At 45.9% G+C, this 26,243-nt stretch overlaps 1 protein-coding gene across 6 annotated transcripts in view; it reads right to left on the bottom strand.

Moving 5' to 3' along the window:
• SPEN (spen family transcriptional repressor) overlaps positions 1–25,935 on the bottom strand; it is a 451,658-nt gene extending 425,723 nt beyond the window's left edge. For 2 of the 6 annotated variants that reach the window (XM_078642529.1, XM_078642530.1), the window contains exon 1: positions 25,512–25,935. In XM_078642529.1, the coding sequence (XP_078498655.1) occupies positions 25,512–25,594 (83 nt within the window). In that variant the 5' untranslated portion in view covers positions 25,595–25,935. The remainder of the gene's footprint in view (positions 1–25,511) is intronic. The other 4 variants (XM_078642531.1, XM_078642532.1, XM_078642533.1 and 1 more) reach the window with 3 other exon arrangements.
• Between the last annotated feature and the right edge of the window lie 308 nt (positions 25,936–26,243).

Raw genomic sequence — 26,243 nt, 5'->3', positions numbered from 1 at the left:
GTGAAGTAGCCGAGCAGATTCTAATACGGTATTTACTGAGTTTTATAGAGCCCCCTACCAGGTCTCAGAAGGTCGGAGCTCCATACATCCTGAAGTACACTGTATAGTTCCGGTAGATTACTGAGTAAAGAAAGGAGGTATTAGATCATGGCAAACTTCAGTTTTAGGCAACATAACAGACACGGCTAGCATAGTCAGGATGCAGAATGACAATAAGGGTCAGAATTGGAAGAGTGTTCTTAAAAACAAATATTCACTGAAACTTATGCAGGACGGTTAGCTAAGCACATCCTAAGAAAACTATATTAGTTGTGAGCAAGCTTTGACGGAAGAGAATGCGATAAGAAACATGATGGAGAAATGGATCAAACATAAGAAAAATAGTTTGGCAAGGATGTTGGTGCATCTGGTCCAAATGTGTGAGAAGTTCAAGTAAAGCTAGAATAGCATTTAACTTCTTTCCTGAAACGTTCTAAGTTACTTCCAAAATGTATTTAGAGAAGGAGCTTTCCTAAAGGATAGTGGCAGGGAGTTCCAAAAGTGCTCATTAAGTTGAAAGGAGAGCTCACTGGTGTCTTGGGGAATCGACTAAAACAACAGAATCCATCTTCTATTATTCTGAAATCAAAATATGTTTACATTGCTAGATGTAGAAAGCACAGATACACCATACCTCTTTAAATATAGTCCAACACCAATGCATCAAATCAATTTACGTAAATAGCATGTGATGATACACCAACAGATAATCCAGATTGAAGTGGTTCAAAACTTAGATCTTTTGGTAAAAGTGAATTTTGAACTGGTATTCACTTCTAAAATCATGAAGCAGTTACAGCAGTGGGACTCTGCCTCTATCCTTTCTGGGGCAGTCAAATCTGTTAAAAATGTCTATCCTACCCAAATATACATGTATATAACACAATCCCACTTGAATTCAAGAAAGAATGGATTAAAAAGTACAAGGTTTTTTCTCCAGTTTGCTCTGGGGGGAAAAAAAAGACCCAGAATTGCATGGTAGAAATGTAGGGAAAAGAAAATGGGGGTATAGCGAGTCCAGACCATCTACAATACCAGAAAGCCTTCCATCTGAAAGTTTTTAGACAGCTGTTAAAAGACTCTAACCTCTCCCCCGTTTCGTGCCTTGACGTACGGCCCACCAGATTTATCCAGCTACTTTCTCTAGAAGTTCGGAAACCCCAATTTTTTTTTAAAAATAAGACTAAAGATTCTTCAGTGGGCTTGCAAATTGTGGTATCAAATTAGGGTGACGTTACAGATTCCATACTACAGCCATTATGCCCCAATATGGAGATATCCTGGAACTCAAGTCAGCTTGCAAGACTCTTAGAAATACTGCTAAGGGAAAAAGGAATCTACAGATGGATCCAGTTGCTGGAAGGCATGGAGCTAAAATCTTGGCACGCCTTCCAGGAGATCACCGAAGGTTCGGTCTCCCGTTTCAAGTACTGTCAGTTATCAAGCTGGGCAAAGACTTTGAGACAAGGGGGTGTGGGGGGGACAAAAACTTTGAGGCAAAAATAGCCCTGCGTCCTGGGATAAAGAAAGATGTTTCGGTATGGTACTGGCTGCTGGTTCAATCCTTAGAAGACCCAAGTTCATGGTATACAGAGGCCTGGAGGAGGGAACTGCCGGAGTACGAATTAGAAGCATTATGGCAAGTATCTACATCTCTTTTGTGGTATTGTGTGAAATCCGCACCTTTAAAGAAAAACCACCTTTTTACCATTCACAAGGCCTACTGCACTCCTCGAAGATTGGCAAAGATGGACTTGCAAACGGTGAGGAAGTGCCAAAAGTGCGGAGAAATCAATGCAGACGAAACGCCCATGTTCCAGTGGAGTCCCTCTATCCAATCGTTCTGGCAGAAAGTGGGCAAAAGCTGGTCAGATATGGGGGGGTCAAGAAGTGGAGGTGAGCCTCGCATTGGTAATATTTGGGGAGATACCGGAAGACTACTATTGGTAATATATCTAAACCTCTTAAGGCTCTTATCTTTATTCTAATTCTACTAGCACATAGAGAGCTGTGCATTAAGTGGATATTACCTATTGCACGCATAGAACATGAATGGGTAAATTCGATTCACAGAATAGCCTAAATGGATAGGGAAACGCGCTCCAATAAGAGAATGAAGTGTTGGAGTATCTGGGACAACTGGGTGGAGAGTGCATGCTCCTCGTAGTAGGTACACTCATTTTTCACTCTTTTTACTGCACGGGTCTCATCGAAAGCCCAGTTCTTTCTTTACTAACCTTTTCACTCTTTTTTGATTGGTGTGGGTGTCCTGTTATTTTAAATACTTAATCTTTATTTGAATTACTGGTTACTACTAATCCAATGATTAAGCATCAGTAAAAACAGGCTGTTCTCGAGAGTCTAGGAGTTTTACCAAGAAGGATTGGTAGACCTGGAAAGAGAACCTAAGTAAGTACCTGTAATCTAGGAGAAAAGAGTAAATCTACCTTGCAGAAAGGGATTCCATCCCCTTCCTAGTCGAGTGTTCGGGTATCACCTTGTACGGACGGCAAGAGACTAAGTCGGAAATCTCTTATCTCCAGTCATATACTGATCAGACATATGAGGAATTTTTTTTTACGAAGATAATCCAGATCCATTCACCAGCTTGAGAGAATTTAAGGGTGTTTGTCATCCCGCAAGAATGGCTTAACATCAACAAGCCTGAGCACAAGCAGTGTTTTTCCTCTATCCTTCTAGTCTAACACGAGAGATTCTGAATGACCATTTGTTCACTTCTTCTTAGGTAATCCATATACTTTTGAGTCACAAGACCTTATTGTCATGGTCCATCCCATGTCATGACATTTTGGCGTCAATCCATAGTATTTTATTTGTTTACGTGGTACTTTAAACACACTTTTGCGGGCGGGGGGAATAGAGTTTTATATAGCACGGAGTAGACCTTAAGGTACCAGAGCACTTTACATGAACACCTGTTTAGTTACAGACCAACACTTTTATTTTGTTAGGCACAGGGAGATCAAGGGATATCCCAGAATCACAGGATGGTGAGTCCTGCCAAGACTCGAACCCGTTTCACCAGCTTAGAGGTCGACCGGTCTGGCCATTAGGTCACATCCTCTTCCCAAATCTTTCAAATTACTACCACATGCCTGCAAGGGCTTGTAGAATCGCAACTAGCCTTGTTAAATTTCATGAAAGCCAAACCTGCTTATCCAAGACAAGTTTATTCTACAATTAAAGCTCCCACTTTTAATACACTGATCTTATAACCTTTCCAAGGATTAAGAAAAGGGGGAAACGAATAGGGGGGGGACAATTGATCGGACCATGCGGTTTACTTAATCAGTGAGCGAGCATCCTTAGTGTGAATTTAAAAAAATAACCTTTTTTTTGTTATCTTTTTTTAATCGAGACCTTTCAAACATCGGGTTTCACAACAAGTGGCACCGACTGCTTATGAACGAAGTATATATTATTATTCGGTGCTTGATTTCCTTTGGTAAATACAGACTACGTTGCTTCGAAAATTAATCACTATAGTCGTTTAATTAATAAAGAGAATACTTGCTGTTTACGAGGTAAAAGTTAAACTTTTGGCGCAAGCAGACGTTTGTATTGACCGATTTCGACCTTGAGGCTGGGGAAAGTAGTTGGCTTCCATCCCAAGTGCTTTTTACACACTGGAAAATTACATTGCAGGACACTTGAGTGTTTGAGGTGGGAAAAAATCTTATTGAAGGCCCCCTGGCTCTTGTGATGAAGATATGTAATGAGGTATTGTAGGGAGAATTGATATGGACTAATGGAATCTGAAGTCCCGTACCTTGGAATCTATTTTTGTAAATATGTTAACACAGAAGCATTACGTTATAAACTCTGTGTCTAAAGCGTTAAATTACAATTTTGGAAGCAACCGTGTCTGTATATATCAGTATACTTAAGAGCTGTTCCGCAGGTTACCAATCCATTTTCTTTGATATCAGGTCACTGGCTGACAGATTCAATGTTTGCGATATTCAGTTACCGGTTTGTGTTAAGGCAATCAGGGCTAACATTAAAAGATGTACATACGTATTACAGATGTACAGAAAAATCCAGAAGGCAGTTGGAGACGGCCTAGTGTGCACGTGAATAGGAGAAAAGTGGTTAAGTCTGTTACTAGTGATTTCAGTAGGAAATGTATGCCAGTATAGAACTGAAATGTAACATTTATTGTGCAACTACGTTTCTCGCAAATTTAAAAAGGCATGAAAGTGTGTTCATGCTGGCGTTTAAATCCCCAACTAGTTACAATGTTTAAAAAAATGTACAATAGGTACGCTTGCCACAACTGAAAGAAAAACATATCTAAAAAAAACAAAAATGGGCACCGACGTTGTAGTAGGTACCCTCAATAATTCAGGCAAATCCTTCTATAAATGGACGATGATTTATTAAGGAATTGAAACAAATAGTAGAGCCCATCGACCAGCGTCATTCCAACTCTGTGATCCTTCCTAAAATGCAAACCAAATCGCATATATTCCAGGCAAGAAAGCAGGATATGACCGCAACCTAATCTTCGCCCAAAAAAGTTGAATGCTGATACAACGTAGGTCGTGACATAAAAAGAAAAATGTAAACAATCGACTATTTAGTTGTGGTTTTATCTTTTATATCTGTCCTATAGCAGAAACTGAACTGCAACAGCAATTAAGTTATGTTCTGTTTCTTGACCTCTTAAACGTGGTAATCTTCTATTCACGTTTTGATTAAGCACGTGTTTTGGGTAAATGCGTCACCAATCCCATTTGTTTAAATCCGCATGCAAAACACGAAATAACGGGCTGCTACCGCACAATGTATAAAAGTCATAAGAGGCACAGTCAGATGCGAGTGCTAGACCAACGTTTTTGTTTGCTCACTACCAAGACAACCATTTGCGGAAGCTTAGTATTTTGACACTGCTGCTCCCAACGAACACGAACGTTTACTCCAGATCCCCGAGGCCTACTCCCAAATGTAGAGCTGCGCGAAATGGCAAGCACGGTGAATGAGCTAAACCCCCACTGTAGAGTTTGACAGCCTATTAGCTCTCAGGAATGCTTGTATAAGCTAACAAGAATATGTAGCGAGAGGGTATCAGAAAATTCAAGAGCAAATAAACACCATGACAGTGACATGTTAACATTACATAGCGGTCCTCTCGCTCGAGATATCACGATATATACGTGCAGTCTACAGTCGTCCTCCCCACTATCCTATTTAAATACAGCCAGATCAGTCTACAACTTCTTAGCAGCCCCGTATAACTACTCAGAGACGGAAAAAGCCGGGGTCGCTTAGATTGCAGTGCTGCGGCAGAATACATTACATGCTTGCAGGGGCATTCAAAGCAGCTTTAACGTCTAGCTCGAAGAAGACAAAATGGCGCCAGCTGCTGCAAACGCCCCGTGTGTAACAAACCATGCTGCACCAGATAAGTACTGCTGCATGAGAACCAAGCCACCTCAGGGTTTGAGCAATCGCCCCTTACAAATATGACTGAGACGAAACAAACGCCTCGAGTGAGGCGGGAGTAGATGTCGCAATGCAGACTAGGAGCTGAGCTCTGTATTCAAGCTTGATTCCACGCACACAGTTCAGTTCACACATGCTACTAGTTGTGGGAGGGACTGAAAGCGCGTTTATATTCAGTTCGTACATATATCACTGAGCTCTTAATTCATACAAGGAAGCACGTCCTATAAAAAGAGCAGCCGACTCCCCAGGCGCCGCTGGGTTTCACTGCAGTGAATTCCACTGCTGCTCAGTCTTCCGTCAAGCCAATCCCATCACAGGGTTAGCCACAGCACCGAAACACGTACCAATGGGGGCAGGGTGGGTTGCTATGGCAAACATCTCAATGAATCAATCTAAAATAAATAGACGGTAACCGCACCAAATATTAAATGAATGAAAAATAAACCAGTGTGCTATTCAACAACATTGAAAAGCTGAAACCCACACCGTACACGTTTCGCTGATCCATTAATTAGAAAAAACCCAGGGCGTGTGTCAATTGCCTAGAATGGAAGGAATGAGAGTTACTGCTCGTGCGAGTAGCCTCGACTTATCACCGGAAACCTTATCTTCTAAGTAAAGACAGCTGAATAAAAGAAATCCATCTATTATTCAATAAGATTTTCCAACTAAAAGGATGCCAGCCATATGCTAACAATAAAGATAATATACATTTTAAAGGACAAGGGAACCCAGTATATCTGAGAGGGACCTTGGGGTATAGCTAGCTATAAGGAAGCTGCGGTCCCTTTCAACAATTTAAAAAATGTAAGCAATTCAATACCGAAATGTAATAACGGTATCATGTACTGTTATAAGGACACGTAATATGTAATTAAACATTATGAAGAACATAGAAAAAGGTTGGGCAGTGTCTAGAATATTAGGAAAGGGGAACCAGAAAAAAACTCAGGCATAAGCAAAATCTGGTTCATGACCGCGGTTGCGTTGTGATCAGCACCAGTAGTTTGGTGTGCGGTCAGCTTCAAGCGAGGCATCTGTATCCGAGAAAGGAATTATTTTCCCGAATGAAATGACGGTGCTGATCACAACGCAACCGCGGCCATGAACCAAATTAAACTACCCTAACGTACTGCGTTATCTTTCTCCATTCGTATGTTACTCAGCTTCTGCCAGAAGATAACTCAAGCCTCCACATAATTGTCCTGGCAGCTCTTATACACCGACTCTCGGTACCGCACTCAAATATTTTGGGAGGATTTCCCATTGCGGTTTGGCGACAGTATTCCCTGAATCGTTTAGGATGACACCAGACCCCTTTGGGTCTTCGCATGTCGCTTGTTTCAAGCTAGCAGGCACAATCTATTAAATTGTGTTTTTCTCAGGCTAGACGTTCTTTTAGTCCGGATGATGATCCCATTATTTGCTGTGGGATCGAAACGCAGTTGACTTTAGCCCCGACACACAAATTGTATAATAATTATTTTATATAGGTGCAATGGTGCTCCAGATAAGTTTTTAGCCTAATTATTTGACTATCCTATGGCCACGCTGTTTTGTTTTGCTTATAGGACTACGGTTTCCTTATAGTTAACAATAAATATATAACATGTCGGAACACCAGGATACAACAGGTGTAGCCTGTTTATTACCTTGCACTCTGCAGCCCCAGCCTCAACCAAACGATCCAGTCTAAAACAGGTGGCTTTGTATTAAGCCCAGGAATAGCTAGACAGGAAAGAGGTTTGGCGCGCCCGCAGATACTAGCAAGAAGTGTGGTCTCATTGTCCCGCCTCAACTGAAAAGAGACAACAGCCTTATCCCTCTTTAACGAGGGTACAAAACATCAAGGCAAGGACTTGGAGTTCAGCTTACAAGAGAATATGCACTATCGATTTTTAACCTACATCTAACACCTAGAGTATCTTACTGAAACTGAACAAATTATGGGGGTGGGGTGGGCAAGGTCAATAAGGACCCAACTGGCAGCATTGCAAATTCAAATGTTAACCGTTAGGGAAAAGGTCAGTCCTCGACCAGCTATCTCAACCTATTTAACATCTAGATTTGGTATTTTTATCTATATAGTAAAGGAATAGTAAAGGAAGGGAAGTCAAACAATGTGAAGGTTTAGTAACAAGATAACTAACAGCTGAAGTAGATGTATGACATTTTTTAAAAGATTTTTTGTATTAATCTTTTTCTATTGTATGATTACATAGTGTATTAGTCAAATAAAACCATAAACACGATTCAAACTACTACTACCTACTGACTACATCAGTTGCCATTTATTAACATGCTTTCAGTGGGAGAAGCCCTGCTTCAAAGTCGCGCTGTTTTAGCATAATAACTAGAGACTGCTCGTCAAGGTTTTCCAAAAACTAGACCTCCAGTGACAAAGGTCCTGTGCTGTCAAAGTGTTAATATCCGATTACAATCATGCACGCGGTTTCTCTTTTTTGGTAAATATTTATTCTGTTTCAAAATGGATATTCTAATTGGAGGTAGGCCAGAACTCTTTAACCGCTACCGCGTTTTCCCGCTGTGCGCTGGAATTTCAAAAATGCGCGGTTTGTGACAAAGCTAGCTCGTCATCCGCGTAGCGCAGGTAACGCCCATGACGAGCTGGCTTTGTCACCCGCATCGAAGGGGTTAAAAGGCTAATATACACAGTTTTCAGATACATACAGGTCAATATGTATTTCAGCTAACAAATGTATGTGGGCTGTCATTTTATTCCCCAAGTCACTTGGAATTTTGATGTTGGTTTTATATAGTTAATCTTCACATTTGATGCATTTTTGTTATGTCTCATATTAGTGTAAGAAGTATTTATAACATTCTTGTCAAAAAAATATTTTATGAAGATTACTAAATGATGTACAAAGTAACTGGAAGAATTTGGATCCTCTTCAAAGTGTTGGATGTCGTCTCTCAGGTAGTTGGTGGAACGCATTGTGGTGTGCATCAGAGTTTCATGTAGGCCATATATATGCACTAGCTATATTAAATTGGCCTCTCGAGGCACAGAGTTCTTCATTTGAGGGTTTAGTGTCCATGTAAAAATATAAACCTACTTATTCCTCTTGTGGACACCCCCGCGCCGCACGGCCACCAGCTGCTGCGTGTGCCCCTTGCCTGCCTTGTGCCTCGCTGCTGCCTCGTTTGCCGGCTGCCGCCGCTGCGGTTGTTTTTGCCCTTTGTTTTGACGATAATTTGTGCCTGCTTTGTGTTACTCTGATTTTGCCCTTGTTTTTTCGATTATTTGTGCCTGTTTTGTTTTAATTTCATTTTCCCCGTGTTTTGCTGTTCCTTCCTTGTTGGCCGCCTACCTCGCCGCCCTCCGCCCTCCCTTCCCGCCAACGCCGCTTTTCCCCGCCCTTTTTCTATTCTGTACCCTCCCCGCTCCCGCCTCCCAGCTGCTCCGCCCACCCGCGCGCACTTGGCCTTAAATGGCGACCGTGCGACGCAGGTGAGTGTGACCCACTTGTGGGACACCCCCACGCCGCACGGCCACCAGCTGCTGCGTGTGCCCCTTGCCTGCCTTGTGCCTCGCTGCTGCCTCGTTTGCCGGCTGCCACCGCTGCGGTTGTTTTTGCCCTTTGTTTTGACGATAATTTGTGCCTGCTTTGTGTTACTCTGATTTTGCCCTTGTTTTTTCGATTATTTGTGCCTGTTGTGTTTTAATTTCATTTTCCCCGTGTTTTGCTGTTCCTTCCTTGTTGGCCGCCTACCTCGCCGCCCTCCGCCCTCCCTTCCCGCCAACGCCGCTTTTCCCCGCCCTTTTTCTATTCTGTACCCTCCCCGCTCCCGCCTCCCAGCTGCTCCGCCCACCCGCACACTTGGCCTTAAATGGCGACCGTGCGACGCAGGTGAGTGTGACCCACTTGTGGGACACCCCCGCGCCGCACGGCCACCAGCTGCTGCGTGTGCCCCTTGCCTGCCTTGTGCCTCGCTGCTGCCTCGTTTGCCGGCTGCCGCCGCTGCGGTTGTTTTTGCCCTTTGTTTTGACGATAATTTGTGCCTGCTTTGTGTTACTCTGATTTTGCCCTTGTTTTTTCGATTATTTGTGCCTGTTTTGTTTTAATTTCATTTTCCCCGTGTTTTGCTGTTCCTTCCTTGTTGGCCGCCTACCTCGCCGCCCTCCGCCCTCCCTTCCCGCCAACGCCGCTTTTCCCCGCCCTTTTTCTATTCTGTACCCTCCCCGCTCCCGCCTCCCAGCTGCTCCGCCCACCCGCGCACTTCGCCTTAAATGGCGACCGTGCAGCGGGCGCGCCGAAGGCGCGCCAAAGGTAAGCCCGTCTGCGCCCGTCCGCGCCTGGACCGCGCCCAGGGCCAGGACCCCTGGCCCACGAAGATCCCGACCGACCCGCCTGACGTACTCCGCCGCCACCCTCGCCGCTCTCAACACCGGCCGACTCCCAGAATGCCATCAAGCCACTCCAAAACGTACCCACGGAACTTTCAGCTGCCACGCCTGCAAGTTCTCCTGCATCCGGACCTGCCCCGCACCAGCTCTCGCCAAGTCGAACACCAGCAGCACCCACCTCAAGTGCATCCTGCTCAACACCCGCTCCGTCCACAGACACACCATCGAACTCTGGAACCTCCTAGACGCCACAGCCCCTGACGTTGCCTTCCTCACGGAGACCTGGATGAACGCCTCTTCAGCTCCCGACATCGCCATCGCTATCCCAGAGGGCTACAAGATCGTCCGGAGGGACCGAAACGCCAACCAGATGGGAGGAGGCATCGCCATCATCCACAGGAGCACCATCCGTCTCACGACCAGCACCGACAACACCCTGACCAGCGCCGAACACCTGCATTTCCAGATCCACACCAACCCGAACACCACCCTCAGAGGCACTCTGATCTACCGACCCCCTGGTCCACGCACGCAATTCAGCGAGGACATCGCCGACTTAGTCAGCCCGCATGCCCTCCCCTCCGCTGACTACATCCTCCTGGGAGACCTCAACTTCCATCTGGAAAACAACAACGACCGCAACACCAGCACCCTGCTCGACAACCTCGCCAACCTGGGACTCAAGCAACTGGTGTCCACCCCCACCCACCGCGCCGGACACACACTCGACGCCGTCTTCTCATCCAGCACAGACATCGACTTCAGCCACGCCACAGAGCTTCAATGGACGGACCACAGCTGCGTCCACTTCACCTTCAAGAGAACGACGACCCACCAACACCAGCAACAGGCCGCCCGCAGAAGCTGGAACAAGATCACAGCAGTCCAGCTCGCCACCTCCCTGAGCCAGCACCCTCCTGCCAGCTCAGCGAACCCCAGCCAGGCCGCCGACAACCTCACGAAGTGGATCAGCAACTGCGCGGACGAACTCGCCCCTCTGAGGACCCCGCCTAGCAGACCCGGCAGCAAGAAGGCCCCATGGTTCACCGACGAACTCAAGAGCTCCAAGAGGAACTGCCGAGCCCTCGAGAAAGTCTGGAAAAGGGAACCGACACCAGACAACAGGACCTCCTACAAACTTGCCACCCGGAAACACCACCAGCTGATCCGCGCCGCCAAGAAAACAGCATTTAAGGACCGGTTGGACAACAACGCACACAACTGCAAGGAACTCTTCAACATCGTGAAAGAGCTTTCCAACTCCAGCGCAGGAAACAACGACGTCACCCCATCGCAAGACCTCTGCAACTCCCTCGCTTCATACTTCCACAACAAGATCACGGACATACACAGCAGCTTCAACAACCAACCAACGCTCACCATGACCGAACAACCACCCCCCACCACCACCCTCCACGCCTGGACCCCGATCAGCACCGAAGACACCATCCGCACGATGAACTCCATCCACTCCGGATCACCGACCGACCCCTGCCCTCACCACGTCTTCAACAAGGCCGACGCTGTCATCGCACCCCACCTGCGAGACATCATCAACACATCCTTCGACACCACCATCTTCCCTGAGAGCTGGAAACACGCCGAACTCAGCGCTCTACTCAAGAAACCAACAGCGGACCCCACCGACCTCAAGAATTACCGCCCCATCTCGCTTCTCCCGTTTCCAGCCAAAGTCATCGAGAAGACCGTCAACAAGCAGATGGCCGCCTTCCTCGAGACGAACGGATCCCTCGACCCCTCACAGTCCGGCTTCCGAGCCAACCACAGCACCGAGACCGCCCTCATCGCCGCCACCGATGACATCCGAGCCCTGATGGACAATGGAGAAACAGCGGCCCTCATCCTCCTAGACCTCTCCGCGGCATTCGACACTGTCTGCCACCGCACCCTAGTGCAGCGCCTCAGCAACGTCGGAATTCAGGAGAAGGCACTGGAATGGATCATCTCCTTCCTCGACGGAAGAACACAGAGAGTCCGCCTACCACCGTACAAGTCAGAGGCCTCCGAAGTCATCTGCGGCGTCCCCCAAGGATCATCTCTGAGCCCCACCCTCTTCAACGTCTACATGAGCCCCCTCGCGGCCATCGTACGCAAACACAACCTCAGCATAATCTCCTACGCCGACGACACCCAGCTGATCCTCTCCCTGACCAACGACCCCGCCGCCGCCAGAGCCAACCTGCACGAAGGGATGAAAGAGGTAGCCGAGTGGATGACGATCAGCCGCCTGAAACTGAACTCGGACAAGACGGAGGTCCTCATCCTGGGCTCCTCACCCTCCGCCTGGGACGACTCCTGGTGGCCTCCCGCCCTGGGCACCGCACCCAAACCGACAGACCATGCACGCAACCTGGGCTTCATCCTGGACTCCTCCCTCTCCATGACCAGGCAAGTAAACAACGTCTCCTCGGCGTGCTTCAACATCCTACGCATGCTACGGAAGATCTTCTGGTGGATCCCCACCGAGACCAGGAAGACCGTCACCCAGGCCCTCGTCACCAGCCGTCTGGACTACGGCAACGCCCTATACGCCGGTACCACCGCCAAGCTCCAGAAGAGACTCCAGCGGATCCAGAACGCCTCAGCCAGACTCATCCTCGACATCCCACGAACCAGCCACATCTCCGGACATCTGAGAGACCTTCACTGGCTCCCCGTCAACAAAAGAATCACCTTCCGCCTCCTCACCCACGCACACAAAGCCCTACACGACCAAGGCCCGAGCTACCTCAACAGCCGAGTCAACTTCTACGCTCCCAAACGCCACCTCCGATCAGCCAACCACGCCCTCGCCGCCGTCCCCCGCATCCGAAGAGCGACTACAGGAGGAAGGTCCTTCTCCTACCTGGCCGCCAAGACCTGGAACTCCCTCCCTCCCGACCTGCGCCTGACCCAAGACCACCTCTCCTTCAGGAAGAAGCTGAAGACCTGGCTGTTCGAGCAGTAGCGGCACCCCCCCCCCCCCCCCCCCCCCCCAGCGCCCTGAGACCCTACGGGTATGTAGCGCGCTTTATAAGTGTCACTGATTGATTGATTGATTGATTCCTCAAGCTCTAAAAAACATTGATCTTCTCCTTCACCCAAGCAGAATACTTACCATTCTCATAACCTGCACGAACTCAAGAAATATACTTTTCTTCTTCACTATCTTCTGTAGTTAATTTATATAGGCTTTAATCAAAAATCCTCTAATAAGAGAGATTAAAAGAAGAACTTTAATTTAAAGGTACCTAGATTCAGAAAATCCCAAGCTAAATACCAATCTTCCTCAAGTGTAGTGACTACTCTCTTAAACCACCTTCCAGCAGATCTAACCTCCTACAATACGGTTATCCTGCTTAATAACCCACATTCACTCTTAGCCTACCTTCTAACTCTTTGGTTTATTGCCCACAACTAAGGTACATCAAGTCTGTCACTGGTGCAGGAGCACAGTGTACAACTGTTAAACACACAGTGAACATTAACAGGACAAAACTCATAACTTTTAGTCTTCGGTTTAAAGTAAGTACATTTGCTAGATTGTTCCAATCAAATTTACTAGCATTACTCTCTACTGCAATATAAATTCATGGGTCATTTTGCAACACTGTTAGGGTTCCATTTTCTGTCTATATTACCCCGGAGCTCTGGTTTAAAAAAAAAAAAAAAAAAAGTGAAAGGAATTAAAGTAAAGGCTTTATACTTTACACAAAGTTCTCTAACTCAGCTATCTGTAGTTGAGCCATAGTACACATTTCCTTCAGAACATTCGATCTACGTGTTTTGGAAAGCAAACTGCAAAAATATTGCTTAAATGAAACTACATAAAATCGAAGCTCGGAGTTAAGTAGTTCGAAGAAAGGGAAGACAGCACAACGCTGTTTTTAATAACCAGTTTCAATTTTAACACTAAAAAAAGTATAGACAATTGACACGAACTGGAGGAGGGCTGCACTGAAGAAGCTCTTTAAATTGATCGCAGTGCAGGGGGAGAAGAACTGTTCTAATTCTCCAAGCAAAGGGAGCTGTCATTTAGTGGTAAGTGATTGAGGAATTTAAAGTGGTATTGGGAAATCTCAGTTTCTCTAGTAACCTGGGTGCTAACTGCCACCCCAAATCAGTTCCTCTTGATTGAATTGAATGGTATTGTATTATGGGCCTTGGCACAGACCGGTGCAAAAGTAAACACACAGACTACAAACAAACCAAAAATGCATTAAAAAAAAAATATATATATATATACACATATATATATATATATAAATAAATAAGACTTGATGGCAGGAAGTACTCTACTTCAAAGAATAAAGACACCCTCATCCGTCTGAGTGCTGTCTTACAATTTTGCAATATATAATTTAGTTGAGTCACATCAGCGTTCACAATTTTACGTCTAAAGAACACAGACTCCCATCTGCATAGCTTACACATCTGGAATGGTTTCCGTCATGCAAATAGTCAAGAAAATAAGCTAAATAATATTTATGGACAGCACCACAAAAATCACAAACATGCTTTAAAAATATGCACAATAGGAACATGACTGATCGAAAGGCACTCTTGTAGAGAACTGAAAACTGTATTTTAATAGGCGACACGCAAATCGCACAATATCACAGTGCCCCACTAGAAAAAAAGCCCTACATTTGGCAGGAGTTGAATCAGAAGAAAGAGACCAAACAATTCTGAGACAAAGCCTTCTGTGGTCAAGAAAATAAACGAACATGTTGGTTTATTGAAGAACAATACATCTAAACACAGAATGATGCGTAGACTGATGCTTGATAGTAAAGATATGGGATTTAATTGTGCCCTTCATGTATTAAGATTTACCTAGAGCTAGATATATCTAAAAAATAAAAGTGTCACTTCTGTATTTTAACATCTGTCCTCATTCTCCAAGTGGAACCATGAATGGCAGATAGCCCTGTACCGGCTAACACAAGTAGAGAGAGAGAGCAAACAACATAGGTGACATTTTCGAGATTTTTTCCCACACACATCTTACTTATTTAGGATAGCATTAGAAGGTTTCAGGTGGTCGCATGTCAACATCCGCTCTCGTTTATTCAGCACTATTTTGTCAGTAAACTATGATTAAATAAATACTGGTATATGGATCTGGAGTTATCACGGCAACAATAATCAGTAAGTGGACGATAAGTTCAGAGCAATATATACAGTATTATTCGGGTTGCTAAAAATAGTTTTTTGAAGGGTAGATCTGCATGGAGGTTAGTCTTATTAAACAGCGATATTTTAACACAACTAAAAATGAAATAACAGAAATGAGGTACTTTAAATCGTTCGCTTTGGGTAAAGTAGCTCCTGGCAACAGGTCCAGTCTTTTTTCGCAGCAGCCCAGGGTTGACCAAGACATGGCCAAATATAGGAAGCAAACTCATCACATATGGTTCGCAAAAGTAGCCTGCACACACTTTTGAGACCAATATGACATTGTGGTCTCCCCGCCATCGCAAGAGGGATCTCTCTCCGCCATATTATAATGTCTTCTGGATGGGTTGTGGTCGTAAACTCTGACCGCCAGGCAGTCGGATACAGACCGCCTGTCGGGACCTCACTGTAGTCCCTGAATGGTGGTGGTGCCCGCCAGGCAACGCCGTAGGGATTACAATATCCCTTTCTGCCGGTCGTTCTGCGACAGTCAACGTGCCGCAAAACGGCAGGAGAAAAAGAATCGGTGGGGCTATAGCGGGCCCCCCTTAACCCACTGGGCCAGGAACATATGCACTGGGGGGGAGGGGGCAGCCATGGTGCCCCCCTTACATATCCCTACACCATGTGGTGGGCACCGCATGGTGCCTGCCAATTAGTGCAGAGGTATGTGTGGGGTGTGTTTTGTCTTGCAGAGGGTGCTGCAGAGCGCAGCACCCGCCGCAATACAAAACATGGACAATGCGACCAGCACAGTGGTGGGCGGGCCCAAACATGATACGATGGCGGACGGACTAAAGTCCGCCTGCCATCGTAATGACCGCAAAAGTACTTAACACAAACAGCTATGGGAAAGTCACAGCAATGCCATTGGACACCACTCGGATAAGAGGCTGTGAAGGGGCGGCACAAAAATAAATACATTGACAGGGATGAGGACTCGGAATAGTAACAGTGACTGAGATTAATTCAAGCATTCTGCACATCACATTTTTGTATTCCTCAGGCTCCCAGACAAACATGTTTCCATATAGCTCCGGCACTGGCTCCACATGAGAACAGACTCCATCTGCAGGTGACTAGATGGACGAGAATTCTTTACCTGTTCTGTTGCTGAACCTTAGGAGCACTGGTGCAGTGCATTTAGCAGCTTAGAAGGCTTTTTTGTTGCCCAAAAACATAGTGGTCATTCCTCCTTCAACCAAGCAGGTCACCTGCCATGGTGCCACTCTAGACTTGCAGGAGCAACACAACAAGGGTGTTTACACCAAAGATGCACATCTTCAGAAAGCGCTGGTGTGAAGTCACACTGTGTGGTTCCTGAGGGCCATCGGACACCCAGATTCAGGGGATTAGGTCTAAACACAAATAAAGATACCATTGAGGAGTTCCTCAATGGGATTTTCCCCAAGGGATTTCCCTGCCCACAATCGTGCAGATAAGGCAGATGGCACCCGTTAAGCCAGTCACAGTCAGACTCAGAAAAGGAGAATCTCTGCTTCAGGATTTATTCCCTAGAAGAAGGTACTGAAAACGAAAGCCAAAGTAGGCGTGTTGATGCAGTACATGTGAAACTAGATACCTGAGACTGAACATTAAGACCCCAATGTAGTGCGACAAGTTTAAAAACTGTAGAACCGACTATGGTAAGACTGTAACACGGCATGAAGATGCCAGGTAGTGTTGCCAGCAAAGCATGCGTCCGCGGTTAACCCATCGAGGGCGTTGGGACAACTTCGGCACAGATGCAGTAATAATTTTGGTGGAACTGGGGTTTACGATGCCGGGTGAAGCAGTTACTCTTGTAGCACCCAAAATCAAATACTGCTCAGCTTCACGCACTCCTCAAGAGACGAGGGACTTTCTTGATGGCAAAGGACTTGAGTTTCAAGTGAAAAAGTCGATGACACAAACGGTAAGCAGCTACATTGTCATCCCTCGAAATTACTTTTTGTTCAAACTTTTGCTGTAAAATTGCGTTTACTATTTTCTATATCTTCATAATATAATGATTCAGACATGAACAAGAGACTGATTATAGACTTGCACTGTACAACTGTGCACGACGAAAAAATATATTTAAGGACAATCGTGCATATCTCTAATATATTCCTGTGAGGGTGTGGCATTTTAACATAACACAGGTATGCACCTATTGGTGCGGGTACTAAGAGAAACATATGTTATGTTATTCTGAATTTGTTAAGCGCGCGGGCACCCAGAGGTTTCATGGCGCTGGTGGTGAGGAGAGATGACTAAACAGATAACCTAACAGGACGCTTGCTTGAATAACCAGGTCTTCAGGACGGCCCTGAATTCCATGAGATTAGTGCTTCTCCTGAGCGACAGGGGGAAAGAGTTCCAGACCTTTGGTGCTAGGTGAGCAAATCGACACCCGCCCAGACGTTTCCGTTTAAAGGAGGGCAGAGTGAGGAGGGACAGATGGGCAGAGCGGAGATTACGGGTCGGCTCATGTTTGATTATAAGGTTATTAATAAACATAGGGCTTTTTCCGTGAAGAGCCTTAAAGGCCAAGCAGCCTACCTTGAATGTAACCCGTTGGGCTATGGGTAGCCAGTGAAGAGTGGCCAGCAGTGGTTTCGCCGAGCTCCTGCCGTGGCTTTTGAAGATTAATCTGGCCGCCTGATTTTGTACAATTTGCAAGCGTTTAGACAAACACAGGGGAAGGCCTAAATAGATCGAGTTAGAGAAATCTAATCGGGAGAGGACCAAGGCGACAACCACCCGAATAAGGGCAGAATGCGTGAGTAGATGGGCGATTTTCTTAATCTTACGTAACTGAAGCAAGCTGGACGAGATCACTGCTCCCACCTGGCTTTTCAAAGAGAGATCGGAGTTGATGGTGATCCAGAGGCTTTTCACCGATAGAGAGGGAGAAGGCGGAGATCCCATTGATGAAGGCCAAAAATGGGGGCCCCAGCTGATCGAACTTTTATCCGGGAGTACCAACTCGGTCTTCCCGGGGTTAAGTTTTAAGTGGTTCGACTCCATCCACTCTTGAATGTGCAGCATGGTAGCCAGAAATTCTGCAACGGAGTCTGTTGAGTCCAGTGGGAAAATTAGCTGCAGGTCGTCCGCATAGTTGTATATCGTGACCCTCCTGTTTATTAGAGAGTGTAGTAAGGGTTTAAGGTACAAATTAAACAGGAGGGGGGACAATGTTAAGCCTTGCGGGACGCCACAGGTGGTGGATAATTTGGGCGCTGTGAAGTTCCCGAGTTTGACTGCCTGGGACCGGTCGCTCAGGAAAGACTTCACCCAGCCGAGGGACAAGCCTCGCAGGCCGGCTTGTTCGACAAGGTGTAATAAGATGGTGTGGTCCACCGTGTCGAACGCTGCCGACAGGTCCATAAGCACCAAGGCCTGATGTATGCCCCTATCTGCGTTAGATCTCATAGTGTCCAGGACCGCGAGGATCACTGCCTCGGTGGAGTGCGCCTGGCGGAAGCCGGCTTGGTTGGGCTCCAGGTAATCTGATGTTTCAATGAAGTTGGAAATGCAGCTGGCCACATGGGCTTCCAGAATCTTCACTCCAAAAGGGAGGAGGGATATGGGCCGGTAGTTCGACAGATTGGATGAGTCGGCACCCGTTTTTTTAATTAATGGGACCAGCGTTGCATTTTTAAATGAGTTGGGGACTGTTCCCTGCGCTAAGGACTCATTCAAGAGGGGGAGTATGCCGAGCGGAAGTGCTGAGAAAACTTCCTTCAGTACATAGGGGGGCAAGGGTCATTGGGAGAGCCGGACTTCACACGGTTTATCAGCTCTACTAACCTTAAATGGTCTATCGGAGGGAAGGCCTCAAATTCGGACGGATTTCTGCAAATGTCCTCTCTGTCCGTCGTGAAAGAATTGGTAGGGATGCTCTCTTTTATGATGGCAATCTTGTCCTTGAAAAAATTATTAAGTTGATTGCACAGCTTTTGGGTGGGGGCTTGAGAGGGGGAAGTTCTGGTATCATTGCATAGGTCATTCACGACCCTGAAGATTTCTCTAGATTTGTTTTGGGCATTCGAGATTTTTTCGGAGAAGAAAGCTGCCTTAGCGGCTAGAATGGAGTTCTTATAGTTCCTGCGGGCAGTTGTATATGATGTTCTGTCCTCGTCTGAATACCCGTGTCTCCACTTTCTCTCAGATTGACGCAATTCTAATTTTTGTTTTTTTAGATCTGCCGTAAACCACCTATGGGCGTCCATGCGGCGGGCGAGTGAAAATTTGACGAGTGGGACATGCTCGTTGCAGGCTGCCAAGAGCCAGTCAGTGAGATCTTTTTTCATAGGATTGATGTCTAGGGAGGGTGCTGGAATGGAAATAGCCACGGTGGACAGAAAATCTTGGTTGTTTAATGATCTCCATTTCCTTACTACCCCTCCGGCAGAAGCAGGGATCTTCGTATGGCCGTGGAGGGTGTAGGAGAATTGCAGTAAGTAATGATCGGACCATATGCAAGGCGTTGTCGTCGGGGTGGACAATGGGACATTGTAGGACCAGATCTGGTCCAGAATATGTCCCTTTTCGTGAGTGGGGGTCAGGATAGATTGGGAAAAGTTCAGATGGGAGAGGAGCTCAAAGAGTTCCATGGCCTGAGGCCCTGCTGCCGGGTCCTTGTACCAGTAGTTTAAGTCCCCCATCAGCATTACCTTGTCATAGTTGACTACTAGGCCGGCCATTTGCTCGCTCAGAGAGACCGGGAAGGTGGGCATAGCTTTAGGTGGACGATAGATCAATACCAATGCCATAGTTCCCATGTCAGTGTCGGATTTAATTACAAGGTTTTCGGTATCTGGTAGATCCAAGGAAGGTAATGTAGTGAACTTATGATCTTTGTGGATGATGGCGGCGACGCCACCCCCAGACTTTCCTAGTTCTCTGTTCACTGCTAGTAGGTAGTAGTCTGCCGGGAGAGCTACCAGGACATCCGGTAGTGAGTCCTCGGTTAGCCAGGTCTCGGTAACAAATAACATGTCCGGTCTATCAGAGTTGAGCAGCAGGAAGATATCTAGTTGATGTTTTACCATAGACCTAGTGTTTAAGTATAGGCAACGAAGTGTAAGATCATTAGGCCTAGGAGTGTTACTAGTAGAGTGAGAGCCTTGGGGAGTTGTATCAGAGGTGGCCTGGATTAACTGGGGGCGGCAGATGTTATTAGCCGTTAGGCAGGAAGGTGTAGCGGAGTCGAGGCCAGGGAGATGAGAATGTTGTAGGGAGCAGAGTTCAAAGGAGGTATAGCTGTAATTTTCCCCATTCTGCCTAGTCCCTAGGCCTGGCCTGGCGCAGACGGGCTTGCCTTAGGCGCGTCCGCTGCGCGTCCTGGGGGTGCACATAGTTATAGGAGACGGGGCGTGAACTTGCAATAGTGGGCGTGGCCTGGGCATGGCCCGGGGAGATGGCGGCAAAGAGAAATGTAACCCGTGGCAGCGCTAGAATCCGCTGCACGGGGAAGCCCAGATCGTGACCTGCCAAGTGTCAGTTACCAGGGAGAGCAAAGTGGCGATTTAAAACACACAGTATCACAAGCAAATGGTTAAAATAGTTAGAAAGTGAGCAGCGTTTCTCCCGGCTTCCGCCTCAGGAGTTAGGTTTCCTCTGAGCGTGCTCGTTATCAGCGCAGCTTAAATACGTCAGAGCAGGGGGGCGTGGCCTTGCGATAGTGGGCGTGGCCCAGGGAGATGGCGGCAAAGAGAAATGTAACCCGCGGCAGTGCTAGAATCCGCTGCACGGGGAAGCCCAGATCGTGGCGATTTATCAGTAGTTGAATCGGATACTACCAGAGTCCCATGGAATATTCAATGTTCTCTTTTTAATGTTCTCTTTTTTTTAAATCTTTTTTATTAAAGACAGGAGATCACAATGAGAGCAAGATTGGAAGCACTTATATAAAGCTATAAAAATAAATACATATCGAGGAAAGCAAGGGCAAAATTATTTTTCAATATTATTTTTCAATGAAAAGTTAGAAGCCTATAACAAACAAATATGGCGTACTGAAAATACACCTGGCCTAGTTTTATTATATATCCCTATACAAATTCACCCCAAATTTTCTCTAGTTTATATAACGCTTTTACACCCCGAATTTTAGCTAAGGTATGTTCCATTTTATATGTATCCTTGCTATAGCCCACCATTCCGCCGTTGATGGTGGATCTGTAGCAATCCATGCACGAGCAATAGTTAGCCTAGCACAAGCCACTATAACACTAGCAAGTTCTTTAAAGTTATGGGCACACACTTGTGGCCCAAAAAGAATGTCTATAGCTGTAAATGAAACAGATCTTTTAAGTCTCTGAGACATAATCCTTTCAATTCCACCCCAAAAAGATATTAATGATGGGCATGTATAGAACATATGCTCTAAATCTGCTGCGTATAGGTCACATTTCGTGCATCTAGTCCTATCGCTATCTAAGTTATTTATTCAATGTTCTCAGGTCATATCACAGACGGCAATTTGGTTAACTTCAGAAGGATCCTAATCCAATAATTAAGAAGCACATACATGGTTGGAGGGCAGCGTAGTTAATTGCTAAGAGTTTAATTTTTATATTACTCTTGAAGGAAAACTTATGACCGAATATTTCCATCTGTAGATACATTCAAATGAGATCTAAGTTTTCTGATCGGTACTTCCTTGCCAGAGTATGGGACAGGTGACACGAAAAAAAAAAGGTGACACGATTGGCCATTCAAATAAAAGGAGAAACCAGACTAAGGTTAAATACGCATGTGGAATGAAGAGTACTAGTGACGGAAGCATTGGTACTCTGTTGTATTTTGATAATAAATAATCCAATGTTAGAATGAAGATTTATTCCAATAAAATGAGCACATCCATACACATCAGCGGTCAGTAAGAAACCGACCAACAGTGAATTGCGTCAAACGTTGCTATGCACAGAGCGTGAACGTGCGCGCTTCTTAGGAACACAAGCGCGATAACGACAATGCAGTCAGCAACGAAGATCACATTTGAAGGTAAACACCTCTAAAAACTGAACAGAATCCATAAAATTGAGCGTAGTAAAACAGCGCTATAGTGATTACACGACAAGCAACGAAAATGAGAGAGAGACTGGTTAAGAAGGAACCTCTCGATCTACTCATGGTTCGTTTGAAGTAATGATGGTAAAGTTGTGAAATACGTAAGAATTAGTAGTCCGCTTGATATAATGAAGAAAACTTTGTAGAATTTTGTAGAAAGGATAGTAATCCTTCATAGATATGATACAATTAAATTTTTTTAAATAAAATTTCCAATTTAAATTCGAATAAAATCCATTTTAGAAGAAAAGTTCTTTAAAATCCCATCCTCCTTGCCAAATATTTGTAGTATTTTGATAATAAATATTCCAATGTTGAATGTTAGAATGAAGATTTATTCCAATAAAATGAGCACATCCATTCACATCAGCGGTCAGTAAGAAACTGACCAACAGTGAATATTCAATGGAACATGGAACACAGACCAATTCAAAAGAATGCATTTTACTTAATGAGAAATGCATGCATGTTACCAAAACATTAAAGAGGAATGCATGCATTTTACCAATACAACATACAATTACAAAATTACAACATACTACATACTCCTTTATAACTCGTATAAACCCCATTAAAGGCCATCCAACACAAAAGTCATGACAGACTGCACGCCTGCGGCATAGTTGCAAAATATCAAACGCCAGGTAAATTACCATTAACCAACAGGTCTTTCAGAAACTCTGCAATTAACTAGAATAGGTCAATGAATTGCTTTCACAATAGTCACGAATTAAGTTATCAGTTACTTGCTGAAGGAATACCAAAACAAATAAGTGGACTCAACAAACTCTTATCCATCCAGAAGGTTGGCGCAAGTTACTGACTGACAATTCAACATTGAAATGACCAGCCAATGAACCCTTTTGCCCGTTGTATTTTTCATGTTTTGTCATACTTTCGAATGGACAGTATCTTTGGGAGAAGAGATTAAAAAAAAGCAGTGGCGAACGTAGACTGTAACCACAACTGGTCACCAGATCTATTAGTGAGAAATTCTAACCCATTTCCATCCTAGAAAACCAGATACCGTACCAGCGGGTCAATCTTAAATGTGGGATTTGGCATGGTAAAATAAGTGTTCCCAGGTAGTGGACTGCACTTGGATTCACATGTCCTCTTTATCTGGACTCACCAAACATCCCCCAATGGCTTTAGAAGACTGGAAGAAAACGGATCAGACGTGGGAAAAATGCAAATGTGCACTTTCGTCATTCTACTACAACTGTAATTCTGCCATGAATCAACGGCGTAATTTACTAAATGTATTAAAAGTGTCTGCGTAACGCGATTTCAACATTCATATCAATGTTGTGCATTTAGACTAATCAGTATGCACATGTGATCGCTTGCCCTAGTTATATGTTGACACCAGTTAGATAGATTCAAAGGTCGCCTGCCTACTGAGATCTTAGTAGTAAATATGCACACAGAAAACATCACGACTGATCAAGTTGTTTTCCCCTCCGGTTTCTTGCTAAAAAAAAAAAAAAAACACCCACGATTAAATCTCAATTAATTCAAGAGAAAGGGGGAACATAGTGAGAGAAAAAATAGCGCTGTTAGATTTTCCCAAAATGGGATGTGATGGTGGAAAACGCACTTTTTTACGCAGATCTTTATATTTTTTTTAATGGATCTTAACAGGCATGATCTTTGTTTTTTAAACACAAAATGTACGTACAACAATGGCTCACATTACTTACACTTAAAGCAATGGGCCACTTACAAACGGCCTTCGCGGCACTCTAAACCAAATGAAACAATGGGAAACATTTTTCTGGCAGTTGGAATCAAAAATAAAAACACGCCTGTAACGCGATAAAATGAAATAACCCAGACAGAACGAGTAAATGAAATGCGGGTAAATGCTTTAAAATATATCAGGAACCCCCACAAAGACAAAACTACCCTTTACATTCTGACTGCTTGCCTCTCAGCACAAGACAAGGTTCGTCAAGTGATCTTTTCTTTGTGCGAGTGAAATTTAGTATGCAATTCCGCTAGCTCAGCCACTGCATACTTTCAGCAGGATTCACAGGCTGGGGGATGGGTGGGAACCTGCTGATTTGATTTCGCCACGATCAGCTAATGTGAAGCGTAGCCTCACTTTTGCCAACATACCCACGCGCCTTGAAAAAATGAATAAACATATCGGATCTATTGGTGGCCGAAACTTAAAATATTTAATTTGTAGATATGCCTTCTGAGCTTCCAATCCGTGATAGATCATCGATCCCCAATTAAGGAAACAACAACAGTGGAAGTAACGCACAAGTGACAAGGAAAATGTATCTATTTAGTGCAAAAGATTTGTTTAGCACACACAAAGAACGCGTAGCATGATCTTTTTTATTGACAATCGTGGCAAAATAACAATCGCAGAGGGGCGGAAAATTATTATTTGCAAATTCACTAAAACCCTCTGTTAGAAAACACGATTAGTTGTTGCTGAAAACGGCAGTGCTAAAAATGCAAATACGTAACGTTGGGGGCGGAAAGCGCATTTCTAAGCTGAGCTCTGCACATCTCCAAGCAACAGTAACGTGGCAACTTCGGACATATATGGAAAGTAGAAGGCTCAATACCCAGCATCTGAGGAGTCCGGACCAGGCACCGTGTAAAAAAAAAATATATTACTACACAGCTATGGCAGTCCCAACAAGGTCCTATGATAGCCAGGCCCTCGCTCGCACTGATAGGCAGGCGGCGGGCACACGCTTGAGCCCTGTAGGAGCTCAGAGAAGTACTAAGGGCAGCGCATGCCTACCAGAAATCGAAAATAAGCATTTGCCCCAGGTTGTATGGCCTGTTGCTGGTTCTGCTGCAGCGGGCAGTGAGATCAGAATCCCCACCCCGAGACGTTTCCCACACAGGATCGGCCGCCATTTTACAGCCATCGTTCCCAGCCTGGCAGACCATCCCCCCTGGGGGAAAGGAGGGGGGGCTGCGGCTCAGGGCAGCCCGGCTGCACGTTTACCAGCCACACATCAGAAGTGGGGGGCGGGGAGCGATCAGACTTCAGAGACGGGGAGGGGAGGAAATTTTCAGAGAGATGGACAGCAGTCTCTTTTTCCGTCCCCACCCCCGCATTAGAATGCGGCTAACGAGCCTCCGCTGCTGCCGGGTTCAAGAGGACCAAAGCAAGTTTAGCATTAGAATGGACAAACTTGTGTAACCCCCCCCCCCCCCCTCCCATATAACCGGTACATCACCATTCTCTGCAATCGCCAAGCGGGGGCTGGCTTCCACACTAAGGGGATTAAAGAGGAGGGGCGCATTTCAGAGTCCCTTCCACTGGCATTCCTCATACATCCATCTACCCCTGACTGCCCTATTAGATCCTCCGTTTATGTCTCCAAGGCTCTACTCAGATCCTTTCTTTCGTACTCACCGCTTGAAGTGCTCGATGATTTTTTCCTCCCGAACACTCTCTGGGAGGTTGCCCACCCAGAGGTGCCTGGTTTCCCGCACCATGCTGGGGGAGGCTCTCGACGCATGCAGGCGAGGGGTGCTAGCGGTGGCTCTGGAGTGCCGACATCCCCTCCGCCGGGACCGAGGCGTTTTCACGGGCGGTGATTTTTGCCCCAGCCTCTTGGGCTGCCGCCGGGCTCCTATCTTTGCCAGTTGTCGTCGTCTTCTCTTCCACTGGACGCTCGCTCTCCACAGCCTCTCCGCACGCGCGCTCACTCTCTTGCCAACAGGCGCGCGACGATTCACCTCGAGACGGCGCCCCTACCCCGAGCTCTCACGCTCCACCACGCACGCGCATAGGGAAAAAACATAGAACGTGCGAAACAGGAAAATTGGGGGAAGGGACTGCAGAGTGCGCATGCGGAGAAAATACAGAAGGGGGGGGGGTTCAAGAAAGAGGGAGGCAGAGTGAGAGCGCAGGCGCGAAAAACAGAAATATGGAAAGCGAGACAAGCGGAGGAGGCCGTTCTAGCGGCGTTCTATTACGCATGCGGAGAATTAAAGGAAAAACACAAACAAGGCTTTCATGGAGAGAGGGGGAGGGGCAGGATTTCGGTTCCCAACGTGTTTTCTTTCAGTGCGCAGGTTCTGTTGGCGCAAGAGGGAGGTAGTGCTCGTGCGGTGGGGAGTCTGCCAGTTAACTCCTCCACGC

Source organism: Lissotriton helveticus, chromosome 5_1, assembly GCF_964261635.1.
Source record: "Lissotriton helveticus chromosome 5_1, aLisHel1.1, whole genome shotgun sequence".
Classification (NCBI taxonomy): Eukaryota; Metazoa; Chordata; class Amphibia; order Caudata; family Salamandridae; genus Lissotriton; species Lissotriton helveticus.
The sequence above is the reverse complement of the archived record's forward strand: the minus strand, read 5'-3'. Positions and strand labels throughout refer to the sequence as shown.